At 38.4% G+C, this 19,503-nt stretch overlaps 1 protein-coding gene across 1 annotated transcript in view; it reads right to left on the minus strand.

Annotated features, from left to right (window-relative positions):
* Window positions 1–1,524: 1,524 nt before the first annotated feature.
* The window catches only part of man1a1 (mannosidase, alpha, class 1A, member 1), a 71,037-nt gene continuing 53,058 nt past the window's right edge, over window positions 1,525–19,503 (minus strand). The window contains exons 6-12 of the mRNA XM_079474449.1: window positions 16,912–17,035; window positions 16,410–16,503; window positions 12,480–12,595; window positions 9,563–9,782; window positions 8,755–8,927; window positions 7,665–7,780; window positions 1,525–3,958 (exon numbers count right to left, since the gene is read on the minus strand). Coding sequence (XP_079330575.1) covers window positions 3,832–3,958; window positions 7,665–7,780; window positions 8,755–8,927; window positions 9,563–9,782; window positions 12,480–12,595; window positions 16,410–16,503; window positions 16,912–17,035 — 970 coding nt within the window. The 3' untranslated portion in view covers window positions 1,525–3,831. The remainder of the gene's footprint in view (window positions 3,959–7,664; window positions 7,781–8,754; window positions 8,928–9,562; window positions 9,783–12,479; window positions 12,596–16,409; window positions 16,504–16,911; window positions 17,036–19,503) is intronic.

The raw sequence follows: 19,503 nt of genomic DNA on the forward strand, positions 1-19,503 counted from the left end.
AACATTCCCAGTATCTTCCTTTGTGTTTAGCAGAACAAAGAAATGTAAACATGTTCGGAACAATGGGAGTAAAAAATGACATCATTTTCATGTTTGGCTGAACTATCCCTTCAGTGTGAAAGTGTAATTACCATCAGGGACTTCGGTTCGCGGAGCGGTTTGCAATTTGACATCATTGCTGTTGTGTTTAATTATATTTATTAACTTACGTTTCATAACAAGCACTTTCCTGGAATGATAAACACAAATAGAAGTCTTAATTATATACTGATGTAATTTTCAGGATTAAGTATACTACGCTTATATAATATCGATTCATAATAAAGTATGTTAGATTTAAAATTGGTTTGTAATTAAAGGATGACTTTATGACTTCATAATGACTTAAAAATAAGATCAAGTCCTTTAATGTTTAAAGCCGAGGTCTGAATGATGTCACTTGTCCCTTTTCACTGCTGTCTATAGGAGCTTTCTTCAGCTCCAGGCTATTTTCTTCACCGGCTCCTATTTCTCTTTTACTTTCTCACTGATAAACCATATTCACTCTCTTCCTGTTTGTCTTGCTTATTTATTCAGTGTTTTGAAACCTTTTTGGAATGCATTATCGCTTCTTTATATCCAGTTTTCTTACAGATCAACGGTAAACAAAACTCACCAAACTGCAGAGAGAGAAAAGATTCACGGGAAGGAATAAACAACATTTATTAATGCCGGCACGAACGGGTTCAGACAGCACACATCAGGTGTCTGTGTTGTTGTAGCTATAATGATGTCTCTTATTTTTACGCCGTTAAGATTTCTGTTTGTCATTTTATGTGTCCACAGTTTTCCATCAGTGCAACAAAAGAAAACTGAATTTCATAAACACCCAACACACAGATAGATGGACAGACGAACTGGGTGGATTGTCAAGTATACGCTCTTAACAAAAAATGAACCAGTGAAACTAGCTCAGATTGGTCTTTGTGGTCACAAACTGAATCACTGAGGTTCGGTTTCTGACATTTTGAAACTAAACAAACTGAAATAAGTTTAGGCTAGAGCGCAAAAAGGATTTTTTTAAATAAATAAAAAATAAACCAAAAAAACTCAGAAATAGGCTAATAAAATGATAAAAGCACACAACAAAATTGCTCAAATAATTTACAAATTTGAATACATGTGTCCTGCTTCGTTGTACTGTACACTGAACAAAACAACTTGTAGGATTTACAAAACATTCATTTAATGTTTAATTAATTTACGGAATTTGAATAATTTGCTTTATTTTTGGCACACAGTTTTCTAAAGTAAATTTACTTACATTGTTTGTGTCAAGTTTTTGCACGATTTCCTTTGCAGAATTTGCACCAAGTAAATTGTACTGTGTGCAAAAACTTGCCACGCATTTTTTAAGTAAATGTCCTTAAAAAACTGTGCAAAAATTGAACTATCAAACTAAATAAACAAAAAATTAACTAAATCCTTCTAGTTTTTTAAGTGTAGTCGCTATCATTCCAGTTCAGTAAAAACACACACTTAACTCAGTTATATTAAAAGATCATTTTATTCACAATTGAAGTGTAACAAATATAGTTTATCAAAATCTTTTGCTGCTCTTTAATATAATTTATTACATAAGATCAATAAGATTCATATAAATGATGGCTGGCATGGTGCCAGAAGGAAATATGTACAATTAAGAAAAAACAACAAAACCAAATCACGAATTCAAACAAAATCAATTGCATATATAGTAAAGAAAAAAATCAGACTATGTGCAATGGAATGATTATCAGCAATATTGTACAGTTACATTTCCGAGGTGGTCTCATGAAGAAATAACTAACTACAAGAATCACGAACGAAAAAGGCATTTGCTATGCAAGATCATCAACACAATATTTAAACGACAATTTTTTTTTTCCAGAATTCTGAAAAGCACATCTTCAATTCTGCGAGGAAACGTCTGCCTCCGAAGAGCAGCTGTGGATTCTTACCACTACGATGCAAACTCACAGCTTGAGGAATCGCAAATCGCTAGTTCGCGCTAATCCGCTCTACAGCTAGATGTCGTTTAGAGTCGGTGTATCATGAATACAGTGAATGCCATGTCCAATCTACAGTGTGTCACAGTGTTTTTTTGGATGACAGGCCTCCCTTGAGCTCCAGGCTCACGAGTTTACTTTCACGTATGGTTCCTTTGCTGTTCGGTAGCATACCAAAAATACCACGTCAAGTGTTTCAATCGTTCTAGGAGGTATTTCATTCGCTGTTTTTATGTAAAATATCACTTTATCCACCAGTATAATACATCCTCCATGAAATGGATCCCCATAGGTTAAACCTAAACAGCCATGCCTGCTCACATACGAATCAAGCAGGGTGGTTCGTTCCCCCAGATGTGAATATTTGTGGGCTTGGTTTTAGGAACACTGCCTTAAGGAAAAGTCACAGGTCAACATGAGAACAAAAGACGAGGTGTGGCATCCAATAGCAGCAGCAGCCTCATTCCACAACTAACCAATCACATTGAAGCAAAAGGAAACCTGTCATCAAGCATGTCTTTCCATACAAACCTCATATCAGAGGCTAAGAATCAGTATATTCCTCCATGAATTGTAATTCAGGAATTTCTTGTGTAATGAATGTAGTGTACAGTATGTTTAGTTCCTATGTGATGTACATACACTGCATACATATGCATACCGGCGTGCGAGATCCACCAGCGTGACACGTCCTCGTCTTTTCATATTAGTGTCCAGTGTAGTCGTCTGCTTTGTTTTCCTTCCGAGACCAAATTCCTCATTTGTGCAGTCATGTCCTACAGTTAAATCCCTATATATTTCCACCAGGAAGAACCCAAATGTCTTTCGATTGGAATTATCATGTTTTTTGTGCTTTCGTACTAAAAAAAAAGATTAGTCGAACAAACTGATAAAATCATAAGATCACAACGACCAGGCCAAAATATGATTCACATTTGGTGGTACATTCATCATACAGATATTTCCTCCCATCTATGCAAAGTTCCCTGCCCTCTGCACTGAAAAACGTCTATAAGTAATAAATTAACACATAGCACTCTTATTTTACATATGTAGGAGAAAAAGTCTACGCTTCCGATGGTGAAGTTAACAAAGCACATTTTGTACAGATTTTTCAACGACGTTGAATGCAAGCTACTAGGAAAAAGTAAAAACTCAAGCGATTCTCTCGGTCACAGCAGTTCCAGAAAGAATGTGCGAGGGCCGACACGCTTCTTTAACTGCCCAGTAGGTTAATGCCCTCGGACACACAAACAAATAAAAACATTTCTATTAAAATTTGACCAACGTTAAGATTTATCAGACTAAAAGGCACTAGTTGACTTTGTTTCACTACCCTGCTGCCACATAAAGCCCCGAACCAAAACAAAACCCAGATGAAACACAAAACGACAGCAAGAGCAACGACAAAAGTTGAGCAACTTTCTCACATCCTCGCCCATATACGACGCAAAAAAGGAAAATGACGCTTGAATTATCTATGGCTTTTTTTTGCGAGAGAGAGAGGGAGATGGAAAACATTTGGTCTCCTCACAGAGGCGATACGGTCCTTCCGGTGTCAGCGACTCGGAGACATGCCCAAGGAGAGGATGAGGCGGCATGCGGAATCCCATCGTCGGAGATAGCGGAGGACAATCAACCAAGGGGTAAGAGCTCCAGGACTGAGGCTTGTGACAGGAGACCTGAAGCTCCAGGAGGTCAGGACGTCTCCAGCCACAGTGGGACTCTGAGTTCATATGTCTCGCCCAATGTCAGAGCACGTCCAGGAAGTCACGTTTCATTGGAGCTTCGGGTAGGTTTGGGGTTACTTGATATGATTGGCTAACTCCGGACTCGGTTTCTTAATGACGGGAAGAGGATGGGCTTCCGTGTTGAACACCCAGTGCTCGAAGGACAAGTGATCGTCATCAGAGAACAGCAGATAAAGATACCTGTAAAACAGAAAAAATGAAAGTTACTTAATGATGTGGTTAAATTGCTCATATAGAGATTGCTGAAACAAATTTTATTTTTAAAAACAGTGTAAACATCAAAGTTAGAGACTATGTGAACTCCATACATTAAAACTGTGTCGTTGGTGGATTGATGAACCTAAATTGCCATGATGTTCTGTTCCCTAAATATAATCCGTTCATGGGATTTTATGTTTGTTTATAGTTATATAGAAGAAAAGCTTTGCTCTCTGCAATTTGTGGTAATACTTATCATGAGCAACGACACATGATCATCTCTATTAATGCCTGATAAATAAATAGTAATATGTACTTTGTAAACAACACAAGAGCATCTCCCACCGGTCTCTGCCAGGTAAAAAGCTTCCAAGACAATGTAAATAAACGATAAAGATGTAAATTGGCTGAGAAAGCAACTTTTGTTAGTGGTGGCCGACAGCGAGGGCTAGAGGAGGTGAAGACCCTAAATTACACCTCAAAGCAACAACAAAAAACACAGCTTAAAAGATGCATCTTTGTGTGCAAAGCCGGGTGACACTCATTAAAAATTACAGACTATAAAGTTTGCAGGAGGCAGTGATGCTGACACAAGCTTCCTGATGAAGTTGTGACCTTGATAATACGTTTTCCAGTCCCAGCCCCCCCTCCCCAGGGGACGTGCATTGGCTGGAGATTCATAGAGGGACGTATCTGCGGATGAATGACTCCTCTCTGAAAATGAAAGCTGTTGACCTCAGGTCTCAGGAAATATCTAAAGCGGAATCGCGCGTTGATGGAACGCTGCTGGGGGCATGGACTGGATTTTTAAAGGGACAGTTCTACACCTTCTCTGTATGCATTTCTTTGCTTTGATGGACACAGAGAAAGACATTTGGAAGAATGCTTGTAACCAAACAGTCCTTGGTCACCATTGACTCCCATAATAGGAAAAATGACAATGCAATTCGAAAGTGCCCCAGAACTACATTCTTCAAAATATCTTCTTTGGTGTTCAACATAACAAAGAAAGCTATAAAGCAAGTTTTCCTACTATGGAAGGCTGTGGGGGCCAATAACTACTATTTGGTTGTTCATGGTTGTGTTCTATACCTACAATGCATTAAAGTCCCTAATAAATTCTGTCCCGTTTGTGTGGCTATAAATAAAGATAACAAGCCTCAAGACTATTAGGGAATCAGCTCTTGGCCTTCACCCCGCGAGTGCTTTTAGATGAACAAATCTGTCCCTCTGTAAATGTATTTGGAGTCATCGGCATGCGTTTTGGGCTCGGGGAGCGAGTACAAACACTGCTTTCAAAATAAACAGTCGCGTGTTTAGTGGACTGAAATAAGAATGTTCAAAAACATAGCATTGCCCGCCCATACACGCATTTCTACCAACAGGATCCTCTGATCCCCGCCCCTGCCAGACAGTTTGGCTCTCTGGAAGAATCATTACTTAATACGCACTTATTGTGCAAGAGGTCGGTCACAAGACCGAAGCAACATCAGCCCGGAAAACACAGAACGTGGGAAAAAGCAAAAGGTGGGATTTATCTGCTGTCTTTGTGTGCGCTGTGTTACACCCAACCAAAAGGCCAAGTACTCCTCCAGTGTATTAAAGAAAATAGAGAAGTCATTTCCTTATAAAACACAATCAAATATGCTTGGACTATTTGGAAGAGAAAACAGAAAGCCTATGACCTCACAAACTTTTGGCTCCATACGGTATAAAAGATATCACTCCCGTCTCTCATTCATTACGCTCATTCATCTGTGTCTCCAATGATAAATGTAGAACAGCAGGTGACTCCATGAAGGACTTCTAACCATCACAGTCTGTCTATCTCTGTCACTTTACCTTGACACTAAAGACTACAGCTCTGACAGTGACACAGGCTCCATTCACAACATTCTAGGACCTTTGCTTAAGTCTCTTCTACTTTCAACACGCCAACAGACCATTCACAGACCGTCTGATTCACTCATCAAACTGCAAGCTGTAATGTGACAGCCTGATTTTATGCCTTTTCTAGCACACAGGTTGTTATAAGCTTTCAAAGCAACAGACACTGGAATACCCAAAATGGCATCAAATATTTGCTAGTATCTAAAGCCGTGACAAAATGAATAAAGAGACCATTCCAGATTTCCATTTCAAATAAGCATTTCTCGATATATTGTGGCCATTCCCGTCCAGTGGCTGTTGAATTTCAGATGCGATGTCATCCAACAGCCATGTATGACAAGACATATAAAAACTGTGAGGTTACAACATAACAAATATGAACTTTATATACAAATATTTATTAAATATTTGACCTTCTCATGTACAAATATTACTGTTGTTGCTTTAAAGGGATTATGAACTTGTTTTCTTTGCAGTATTTTTGAGGTCTAAAAAATACAGAGAATATTTTCTCTTATTTTCACCTGTTTCTCCAGTTTTCATTTTGTGCAAATAAATGCAATAGAAGCAATATTTTTCATTATTTGGGAGAACTATTCTCCCAAATAACAGTAGACAGTAGTTCACAGAATGAAACAAAAATGATCATTTTACATAAACGCATACCTATAAATAGTCAATTCTGAAAATAAATGTGAAATAGTCTCTTCATTTTTTTGTACACAGAGTACATTTATGTATCACTGCCATCCTTCCGAAAAGGTAAATCTCCATATTTCATGATATTTATTTTTTGGTCATAAATCATTATTATTAGTCAGCCTTTACATCTGTTGATGGGCTTTATTCAAAGTATTAAAAAGTGCTTATCAACTTTGAAAACAAAGTATTTTATCATTTAAAAATGATAAGTGTTTTTTCCACTTCCTGAAAAATGAATTTGGACACCAAAGGTTTTGGTAGAACAGTGACAATACTAGGTGAACTACAGATAAAAACCAAGAAACATAATATACGTTGTTTTTAAATAATCAGTATCTCAAATACATTTTCAGCCAAGTCTGGCCTTGTAAAACTCAACGAAGGTAAAAGATTCATAGTTGAAAACATGTTGGATTTACAGCTAACTTTTGTACACGGTGGAAAGGGTCACAACACTTAATCTCAACGCTTTAACAACCTGCTGAGAAAATCTGTAAAAAACATTCCACTGAACTACAAACGTCTGTCACACGAAAACTAAAAATAATTCTGAATTCTCAGTTTGATGACAGCAGTGTTGACATTGTAAAGCACATAATGGTGACACCCAGCTCACAAACACAGAGATGATTGGAAATATTAGCGTTAGTCTGGGAGGAGATTTTTTCCCTCCACACAGTGTGTGTGTGTGTGTGTACAGTAGCTGTACATCATAAAATGGACATTTGCCTTACGAGTGTGTGATTTGTGAACTTGTCAAACCTCTCATTTTATCACACTTCTACATTCTTGTGTTTGAGTAACTTGCAAAAGAAAATATCTGAATTGACAGTTTATAACACGCACACACACACCATACAATGCTGTCTTTCTAATTCTGATCCTCTTTGCGCTTTTATTCTTCAAGGAAATTACAATTTTGACCTTTAAAGGTCCAGCGTGTCATTTTTGGAGGATCTATCGACAGAAATGTCGATTGCAATTCGCAACCTCACCACTAGATGTCGCTAAATGTAATTCACTGCACCTTTAAGAGTAGCTTGGAAATTTGAAAGTAATATGAATTTTTCAAGCTGTCTGCGTGTGTATCACATACTTAAGTGTCTCAGCCAGGAAGAAGCTTTGCTGGACATCATCATGGTTGGGGGTGCTGCTGTAGACGTCCCGCACTCCGCTGAAACCCCCTTCCACCCGACAGTGTGTCTCCAGAGCCTGCGAAACACAAATAAACTCACCCGTCAATCTCAAACAAACAACTCTGGCAACTGTCACGTATTTGTTTTGAAGAGACAAGACAATACAAATTAAGAAAAATGAAACCGTGATATGTTTCTATGATATCTACGACATTCATCATTGACTAAACCTGTAGACTTTCTTCTGCAGAACACGAAAGAAGACATTTTGAAGAACGTTGGGAACCGAACAACAGCGGTACCCGTTGACTTGCATTGGTTTTGTGTCCTTGCAACAGAAGTGAACGAGTACCGACATTCTTAAAAATATTCTCTTTTGTGTTCTGCAGAAGAAAGAAAGCCATACAGGTTTGAAATGGCAAGGGGGACGTAAATGATGACAGATAAAGTAAGGATATTCTGGGAAATTTCCTCTCCAAACATTGTAATACGGAAAATGTAACTACAAAGAGTCTTAGAGTGAGAACAACAAAACAGTATTGTGAGGTAAAATATGACAATACTTTAAAACATTGATTTTCTGTTTCCCACCCCTAGCGCAAACCTCTTTCGAAAGGGCAAATAATGCAAACCTGAATTATTCCTGTTTACAACAATTAATGTCAAGCTTTGACAACGTAGTTTTTGGGGAGAAAGTCAAATTGAGCATTTTATTCGGGAAATGTTGAGCAAGCACATTTTAGTGAAAGAGGAACATGTGGCAGAGACAGTAGGAACACGCCTGAGGGAGCCAGACGCATCACATTGGCAATCTGAAGTCATTATGATACAATTACATAGCTCTGAGATGCGAGCAGTCTGTATTGTCTCTAATCCTGCTGTGCTGAAGTGTGGTGACCGTCTGAGGGCAGGGATAAATCCTCACCATGACTCACTGTGTCTGGCCTAAATCCCCGGCGTAATGTGTTGACATGTTTACCAGTCTCGCTCTGTGCAGAAAACATTACATAATAAGTGTTTCCAGTTCACCGTTTAACCAAGCGCCCTCACCTGTACGGCTTCCCATCCCCACTGTCTGTATTTGGGGTCATGGGTGAACCTCCACATGTACATGTACGTCTCGATGACCTCCGGCCTCAGAATGAAGTATTTCTCGTTTTGCCGTGTGGCGATGGCCTCCACGCCTCCGTCGAAGCGGAACGCCTCCGGGCCCAGCTTCGTACCTGTGACACACATGTGGACAAAATCATCGCTAAAACGTCCATGTTAACAAGGGATTAGGGGATTATAGAAACGCTTTATGGATGTGGATTAGGGATTGAGGAATAATCTGGACCTTCTGTAATCTGTTTCTGATAAAAACACCTGTGTACTATGAACTGAATATTCTGTGTGTTTTTGAATGACAGGGGGGATTTGTGATTGTGCGTGATGGGTTAATAACACAGGATTGAAGGATCGTCTACAATGGACATGTGACGGAAGAGATGCACTTGTTGGTGAACACTATGTGATGGTTAAGCACTTGTTTTAAAAAAAAAAAACATTTTGTAAAATGAATTTACTGAACCAATGTTAAAAACTTCATAAATTAATTTGAACTAAACTATATGTCATAGTCAACCCCAAAGAAAAAAATAAAGCATGTATAACGTTCTAATAATCGCCTTCATTTATCCAATACAAAGATATATATATATATATATATATATTTTCCCACAATTTTTACCCAATAAGTTTTTATGCCTTTAGAGTCGTTCTGTGTAATTTTGTAAAGATTATTAACATTTATTTTTGACCTGAAATAAAGATTAATTTGTCGCACTGCCATAAAAACATTTGTAGAGTTCCCACTCACTGGTTCGAGCATACGACTCGTGACACGTCCTGGCAATCTCAGCAGCCAACTCCATCTGGTGACCCGTATTATCATCAGGGGCTCCGTCTGCCCCCAAAGCGATCATGCCACCAGCGAAGCACGTCAGGTGACCCATCTTATGCTCCAGGAGTCCGCCCTTCCATTCTGCGATATACGTCAGCCCTCCGCTCGACTTGCGAATCAAATTCTTTTCAATAGCCTGCGCACAGAAAACAACCCAGTTTAACTGATATGAACTGAACATGTTTTTGAACTAGCTCTCCTTAACGTGATCGTTCACCCGAAAACAAACATTCGGTCATCATTTACTCAGCCTCTTGTTTAGTTCACACCTGCATGACTTTCTTCTGCATAACACAAAAGAAGATGTTTGAAAAATGTTGTTAACTGGACACCATTTACTTGCATTGGTCTTGTGTCAATACAATAGAAGGTGAATGTGGTCCAGTGGCGATTGGTTCTCAACTTTCTTCAAAATATCTTCCTTTGTGTTCTGCGCAAGAACGTCATGAAGGTTTGAAATGACAAGAGGGGGAATAAATGACAGAATTTTCGTTGCACTTGAAGTTCCTTTGTATGTCAATTCTCCCACTTTGTGTTTACTCAATACTGTGTGGGTTGAAAAGAACATTGTTTGCATTTGTTTATCCCTCACAAAGGGGACGATGAACTCTTCAGAGTGATATCATTCCATCAAACACGTCATGAAAACAATTCAAGGCCATGGGTTAGGATCAGAGCAGACATCAGGGTCACAGCTGTGTGCCAGCGCTGTGTTTACAGAACAATCACATACATGAGAAATGAGATCTTTTTCTGTAGAAATGAGGACATTAGAATCGCAAATGCACACCTGACAACCTCTTTTTCTTCTTCAGAGACAAATATTGTGCATGCTCATTTAAAAAAAGTGTTTTCTATAATGACACAGTGTTTTTACAAGAACTGATGTAGACCGGCATTGCTGCTAAAGGGATAGTTCACCTTTAAAATGAAAATTCTGGCATTATTTACTCACGCTCTTTTGTCATTTCAAACCTGTATGACTTTCTTACTTCTGCAGAACACGAAAGAAGATATCTTGAAAGATGTTGGTAACAGAAACCCGTTGGTCCCCATTGACTTGCAATGGTTCCGTGTCCATAAAATAGAAGTCAATAGGGACCAACGGGTTTTGGTTACCAACATTTTTCAAAAAATCTTCTTTCGTGTTCTGCAGGAGTAAGAAAATCCCACAGGTTCAAAACGACAACAGGGCGAGTAAATGATGACAGAGTTTTTATTGAAGGTGAACTATCCTTTAAACTGTAGAAATTAAGATCCTCTGGGTGTTGTGTTAGATTTACAATGCTCTGGCTTCGTAAATAAATTATATAATCTGAATGTTACATAAATAAAAACGCATACAATAAAAACTTGAGCTTGTAAAAAGATAGTTAACACCAACAATTGTTGTCATAATTAACTCGGTCTTTCTTCTGCTGAACCCTAAATATATTTTATAAAAAATGTTGGTAACCCAAAAACATCGCCCCTTTCACTGTTTGGACACAAAACCACTCTCAAAATATCTTGCGTCTCACAAAAAAAAGTCATACAGGTTTGGGATGAGTAAATTGTGAAATTGTGGTATAAAATAAGCATTCTTTCTAGGTGAGCAATAAAATAAACTTTGCTTTACGTGGATGAGTGGCCGCAATTGTAAGTGTGTGTGTCTGAGAGTGTGGGTGTGTGTTTGAAAGCCAGAGACACTCCAGGGAAACTCCCAGACAGGCGACCAGAAGGAGAGCATTATCGTAGGCAGGTTGAGATGCTCCTCCCTAATGAAATTGAGGATTGAGTTCATGGTCTGTAACAATCTGTCAACACCAGCTTTCTCAAGCTATCACGGACAGCCCCAGCCGAATGCTAGTGGCAGCGCGCACACACAAACACACAGACACTTTACTCTTTACAGAAAATAAAGTGGATAGTACAAGGATATCCAATTCAGAGCAGCAAAGAACACATTTCTTGATATTCATGCTTAGCAAAACATTGACCTTGGAATAGTTGGAAAATAAAATAATACCCTTCAAAACAATCACACAGAACAAACACTTCTGTTATTCTATCACACAAACGGAGTCACAGCAGACGAAAGTCTGTACATCGTGTAACGCTGACGTGTACCTGGGTTGTTATAATAATGACAGTGGATTAAAAACTCCTCGAAAACCAAGTTGCAAAACGATAGGGAATGAGTAACCCAGAACCTTTACATATACAAAGCAGATGCTTTTATATAAAAATAAATCCAACGATGAATACTTAATCAAAATCAATTCACGCCAAGCAGACATGAGACGCAAAAAATAGCTCAGCTGTGTTTAATGTTTTGAGAGGTAGTGCATTAACAGAAGCGTTCACAGAAGAGTTTCCTGAAAGATGGGAAGATCATCATCGAGGTACAGACCGTACTGTACTTCCGCCCCTTAACTTTCAATCGTGTGGAATTAAATATGGCATCTATTGCTGCCAAAGCAGAGTCGGAGACAAAGCCTACATTACAGGCTTTGCATTTATTCTCCTTTCTTTACCTTTTGAAGTTATGCACACAACTGTCAAGAGTGCACATCTGCTTTAATGAATATCCATTACACATTATTGCCTTAACACACTTCTCGTTTCAGATCTAAACTACCAAAGCTCCACAAGCCGTAACAGCAGGTGGAGAAACAAGCACACCCCAGGCTTAAGCACTCCGTATCTTCAATTTCCCGCTGACACACAACACTTTAGCTTGAAGGTATCTTCACAACAGTATGGTTGGCATCCATGTTTACGGTAGTCAGAAACTGCCTGCACTGCTAGCAGACTGTAGCACCTCTCCTATGTCTGTAATGGTGGACCATACCTGCAGGGCATCGTAGTAGAGTTTCTTCCCCTCGTCATCGCTTTTGTCTGACATGAGCCAGGCCTTCAGCAGGTACTCGTAGAAACTGTCCCCCAAGCCGCCTACAGAGACGTGATCTGCAACACAGCAGAAATGACAAGAGGGTCTGTCAGAGTACAATAGTGTGCTGTGGAAACTGAATAACATACATTTTGCCACGTAAACAGGTTCTCCCACGCATGCGCACACATTTAGGAGACACTTGTCTGTTTGTGGATGTGGACTGCTGACTTTGGTGATGATTTAATTTTACTCAAGTGTTGAGGTTTGTACCTAGCTTGTGCATAACTCATTCCAAAGTGTTCATTTTTTCATTACGTTTATTTGTGACTTAACTGTACACAAAATGTGACAAGTCATATGTAGCACAAGTACATTTGTAGCACTAGCTGCCAACAATGGGTCAAAATGATTGCTTTTTTAATTTATGCCAAAAATCATTATGATATTTAGTAAAGGTCATGTATCTATGTAAAGCTTAGAATTTACGCCATCTAGTATCCACAACGTCCTTACAGCGGTAAGCCAACAGAGAGTGTGAAACACAAACATGTTTCTTCTTAGCAATGGCCTGATACAGCGCCTCTGACGGACAACTTGAAAGACGATTTTCTCAATATTTCGATTTCGACCCTCAGATTCCAGACTTTAAAAAAGTCGGCCAAATATTGTACAATCCAAACAGACTTTATTTCAAAGGAAAGTTTATTTATTCAGCTTTCAGATGATGTATACATCTCGAATCATTGACCCTTATTGATGGGTTGTGTGGTCCACGGTCACATACGACATATAATGAAAATCCTTTGTTCAACACTCTACCCAAAGTATCCAATGCAACGATAAACATTGTAAACATCAGAAGAAGCAAACGGACTTAAGATAAAAAACTGAAAAGAATTGAATCAAACCTCAGGAGTGACAAAGCCACCCAACAGTAATGTGAAAGACTGAGAGAATGCTGACAAATGAAAGTTGTGAAAAATAATCATTTTGGAACTTATCCTAAAATACATGTTCATTTAATGTTTAAATAAATATTACTTGTGTTTTTACGTTTTTTCTTTGCTGTTTTTAAGATGTGCAAAAATATAATATTCTGACCAGTTTCTCCGGTTTTCATTTTCGGCGAATAAATGCAAAAAACAACATTATTTCTATTCAAAATTTGGGAGAAATGTTGTCACAGTTCACAGAATGAACCAAAAATGATAATTTGACTTAAGCACATAACTATATATAGTAAATTCAACAGAAAATAATCTTTCCACAGCTGGATACTGTGTGTGCTTACATATGTGAATATAAATATTAAATGCTGTAAAAGAACGACAGATGTAGCTTGACATGAAAGACGCCGCAAATCATTTTCATGATTACCAACATTTTTTAGGTTTGGAACCTGCAACCTGTGAGGGTTCCTAGACAAATCTTAAACCACTAAACCATCCTACTATCAATTTACTGTAAAGCCATCTTTAGGAATCGTACCACAAAATACGTGTGAATAAAGAGAAATGTGTGTCCATTTGTGTGTTTCCAGGTGGCACGCACTAACGTGCAGGTCATTCGGTGCTGTCCACTTCACTGTTTGTGAGAGATGAGAATCTGGGGGTCTGGGAGCAGTTGTGCGAATGTCTGATTGATGATCAGACTTCATGAATATTTATACCTCATTAAACACTTGTTTGCGTGATAGATGTCACGAGAAATCGGGCTACGGAGCAGACAAGCGTAAAAACGCGCTTCCGAGTAGCACCAAGCACTAGTGTTTGTTGCATATGTACAGAACTGATATATAACATATATGGACAGCAGAAAAGAGAGGGACAATGAAAGATGGTAGAACATAAAAGATTGTCATCTCATTAAGGTCAACCATTGAGCTACTAGCCCCTGTATGAGGACAACTGACCCATATGGAAAGCCCTTCAGGACTGTTCTTGGCGACTCGTGTGCAGCACACATCCCGACAGCTATTTTTAAATGCACGCTATCATCTCGTCTCCCTGTGCCCGGCTGCCGTCTCTGATCATCTGTGCCTACGATCTTCTAAACAAACGCCTTTTTGTTAAAGCGATCTTGCTCCGATGCACCTAAAGAAACCTTGTTTCGGACCATTACAATTTGACAGCTCAAAAGCCTCTGCTTTCGCTCTCCGGCAGCGTTCGTCTGTCAGAACGCACTCTTACGTTATTCTGACTACACGCACTGCGGCGTCTTTGTTCTCCTGTGGCTTTTCATCATCGGTGCCAGGCGCCGGCATTAATGCTGACCATGAAGCTTCTTCTCGGACTAAAAAGCCAATAAATCCCTCAGAGCGAGGACGGAGCAGACATGTCTAACGCAGGCCCGAGTGAAGTCGCATCTCAGCTGCCTCAGGACCTGAAAGAAACATGCCAAACTATTGACGCGTGCGACGAGTAGAGTCTGTGTACTTTCGGCCGTATTGCATTATTAAGCCTGCATGGACGATGAAAATAAAATGTGCGTGTAACATTTTTGTCTTAGAAACACCAGCACTAGATATTCATCTAACAATTCCAAACAATGAGTACAGGTATGAAACAAAGACAGATTATCTGAAAGTAGAACCAGGTATATTTGCTTCTCTCTCTGCAAAGCGCTAATACTGTTAAACATCTAGTGTATGAAATTAGGCAGCATCTAGCTCACTCCACCGCTCGCACTTCCCTTTCGAAGCACTACGAGGGCCGACACAGGACAAAGATGTTGTTACGTTTTTCGCATCATTGCGAAGGAGATAACGTATTTACGAAACCGAGCGGTCTGTCTGTTTAGGGCTACTGTAAAAAACATGGCAAATTTTGTACAAAGGGGACCGGTGGTGTGTGTGTGTGTAGATAGAGAAAGCTCATTCTAAGGGAATAAAAACATACCGCTTCATTATGTAAGGTCTTTATACACCTCTGAAGACATAGTTATGTACTGTATATTATATTGCATTTCTGTCAAAAGATCCTCCAAATAATTACACACCTTCTACTTCATTCAACTCTATAACCTTACAGAGGCATCAAACACACACACCAACGCTTTTGTTCAGTCTCTGTCAGTCAAAGGCAAATAGTGTAGTCTCTGGGATTTGGAGTCTAACGTCATCATAGGAAATCAGTAAGAGATGGTGTTGTGTTTCCAAAACAGCTCTCTATCTGTAAGAGAAGCACTTGAAAATCAATTCCACGAAATGAAAGCGTTTCGCTGGACGTCTGATGGAAAAAGACGGTTGAGTTTAATCATTGTAATCACGACTGCTTCCATTGGGCATTTAAGGAAAAACACACAGTCACCTAGACAATACCATATATTAGTGTTTCGGAAAGCTGCTGAATCTGCAATGGCGTTGCAAAAATGATATAACTCTTTCAACCGAGTTGTGTACAAAGTGTATGTGATGAGAGGACAGGTGGAGCTGCAAAATAATATAAAGTGTTTACAAAACCTACTGCGTGCTGTTTAATACACAAGCACATCATGTGATCGTTTAAGTTCATTTTAAGGAATCACAACTGCTTGGCATTTCTTAAAGGAAGAGTACAACCAAAAGTGCACCACTATGGAAGTTATGGGTATCCACAGTTGTCGGCCAACATTAACTACCATAGAAGAAAATAGCTTTATACAATTCTGTGTTTTGTTGAATACAAAATAACTTCCATTGTCATGTCTACTATGGTAGTCAATGGTGGCCAAGAACTGTTTGGTTACAAGCCTTCGTCCATATATCTTTCTCTGTGTTCATCAGAACAAACACATTTATACAGATTTGAAACGACTCGAGGGTGAGTAATTGATGACAGAATTGAAACTTTTGGGTGAACTGTCCCTTTGAAAATCTGTGTGTAAGTTTGTGTTGTGTTTTTAACTTACGTTGCCCCCACTGTCCGCTGTTAGGGTTCAGGTAATTGGGGTACAATCCTTGAGGTTTGTCCAGGCGATTCAGCACTTTCCTAATATTCATTACCTGCAACGGCAAGACACAATGTCATCACATAAAACTATTACAGCATGGCAAAACACGAGCGCAGCCATTAGATACCCTGTAAATATGGCCTTTTTGATACGGCTGATGTCTTGCTTGTGGAGACGGGACTCATAAATCCACAGACTAGGTCACTTTCACAGTTTGTACAGCCTCATTCAGAGAGTAATAGTGTCATTTGTCTTGTGTCTATATTGCAGATCAGGTCAGCGGATTCATTTCACAAGAACCAGATCTGAGGTCCAAATAAAAAAGCCTCAGTTTTACTGCTTGGGTTGTGAGCGGAGGTCAAACCGGGTGACTATGGTCACTCTTGTTATGTACTGAAGTTCAGATATAGTTCAATGTGGAAAAAGTCAGCTGAGACGTAACGCATGAACTAGCGCTCACCTTCTCAGCAAATATAGGCCTCCCGGAAAGTGCGCTGAGGTGCATAAACTCCAAATGCAACGTCCCGTATTCAGCGAGAATACTGCTTCCTCCTGACGCCCATGGCCAGTTTCTGCCTATCCCACTACATGAGGAGAGAGAAAAGGAAGAGATATTAGTCTGTATCTGTAATGCAATTTATGATGGTCAAAAAACATTTTAATGATGAATCGAATTTCAACACATTCCTCAATGAACATACAGCCGCGAAAAAAATCTGCATTTCGAGTAATATTGTTGTCTTTCCAGTCCAGTGTATGTGGTATTTCAATGAAATCCAACCTCAGGAGTGACAAAGTCCTCCAACAGCAATATGAAAGATTGACAGCATGACAAGACACATAAATACTGTGATAAAAATGATGACATTCAAATTAAAAGATTATCACATTAAAAAAATATTTTGGACTTCTCCGAAATACATGTACAAATATTACTGTTGTAAGCTTGAAAGTGAATATGAACTTTCATTTCATGAACTTTTCTTTCTATTTGCTATTTGAGGTCTGAAAAAATACAGAGGATCTTTTCTTCTATTTTGACCTGTTTCTCCCGATTTCATTTTCTGCAAATGCAAACAGAAACAATATTTGTATTTGAAAGATTGTATCTTGTATTTACTATTTAATATTTGTATTTGAAATTTGGTAAACATATTATTAGTAGTTCACAGAATGAAACAAAACGAATCATTTACCTAAATGCATACCTGTAAATAGTACATTTTAAAACTATAAAAACGGTCTCTGAACTGGTCTCATCATTTTTTTTATATTCAAAGATGACCCTATTTGGTTTTATTTTGCAAGATGAGTAAACCTTTCAAAATACATTTTGCGTTGACAATCTGTAATCAAAATGTAACTTTATACATTTAATAATAATAAATATTTTCTGCTGATATCTGGTTGTAAAAATAAAGCAATAAATGAATACAATTCTGCCATATGCTTTAACACTTCACATAACAATGAATCTAATCGAGCACTGGAGGAAACAATTATATATTATATAAATCATATCATTCATATAAAACACATCACATTAAATACATTAAACACAGTGAGCAAAGTTGGCAAGTGAATTCACTTTCACTGTCTCTTTATTTTCTCATGTTTGTGGACTTATGATTTATTACAGTTCACAGTTTATTTAAGCTTAAATTAATCAGATGAAATCATTACACAGCTGTCATGCTGATTTCATGGCTTTATTTGACTTCCAGCTCATGTTTTCCTTCAACTCCTTTTACGATCAGAGCGTGCTTGTTGACTTTTAGTGACACTGGACTCAACAAAAAGTTGACAAGCCGTATTAAACTCTTTAAGATGCCAGCTGTTACTACTAGGACATCACCCGCCTGCAGATCTGCCCTATTTGGGCTTCTGTGTCAATGGCAATTATTAAGATTAATTACTTCTCTTTTATAGCACATACTCACGGCTTTACAAGACCGACACCCTCCACTTTACTTTTACAGCTTCATTGTACAAAACAGACTGCAAAGGATTTTAAAGTCATTGCGACAGTAAACTAGCAGCAGCAACCCTACAATCCAACAAAGGAGTCATTAGAGAGATTTACATGCAAATGTCTACGTGTTATGACGCAACTGGAATGCAAACAATCTAACGGATGTTTGTATAATTAATGAACGGCATTTTGCCGCCACAAGGACGTTTTTAAGCCTGGAGTGCAGAATTCTTCACATCATAAAAACTAGAGAAATAAAAGGCCTTCGCACAACAGGAAACGTTCGCAAACACCTCCGAGAGTTGCTACCAGTATCATCATATTTTAAACTGGATTGATCTCTACACACCTCTCTTTGAAACACATGTCTGGTCCAAAACAAGGAGGAAGAATCAAGCTAAAAATGAAAGCATGGCTGGGGATGATAATGTGCCGAACCAATTTGTTTTTCATTACACATATGATTAAATCACGTAGGAAAAATTGAGGAAAACAGAGAAAAAGGATGTCAAGCAAAACAACAGAATGAACATATTTAAAAGTCAAAGAACTCTTGGATGGTATTTTCTTTAATCGGACCTTTAGTCAAGCCTGTACATCTAGTTAAAGTGTAATATACAGTGTATTATTGCATTAGTTGTGCTTTTGAATAGCTTTTGGAATACGTTTTGGAGTTTTTATAGTGGCATAACAATCATTCAATCATATGCTGAGATAAAAAATGTAAACTAATTGATGAAAGATGTAGTGTATTTAGATATCATCACAAAATAATTGTTTACTACAAAAAATCTAAATGGTAAAATCTAAACACGGAAAAACGACTGTAATTTAGGGCTTTCAAACGATTAATCGCAGCCAGAATAAAAGTAAGTGTTTACATAATATGTGTCTGTGTACTGTGCATATTAATTTAGAATAAATAAATACATACGCATATGCATATATGTAAGAAACATTTTAAATATAAAATAGTGATGCAATCTAGGAAAAAAACCTATCCTGTCGCGGATGTTGCATTTTCAGGAATATCACAAATAGATCGTTAAGTTTTCATTAAATTGTTGTTCTATAACCTCT

Source organism: Barbatula barbatula (genome assembly GCF_947034865.1).
Source record: "Barbatula barbatula genome assembly, chromosome: 15".
Classification (NCBI taxonomy): domain Eukaryota; kingdom Metazoa; phylum Chordata; class Actinopteri; order Cypriniformes; family Nemacheilidae; genus Barbatula; species Barbatula barbatula.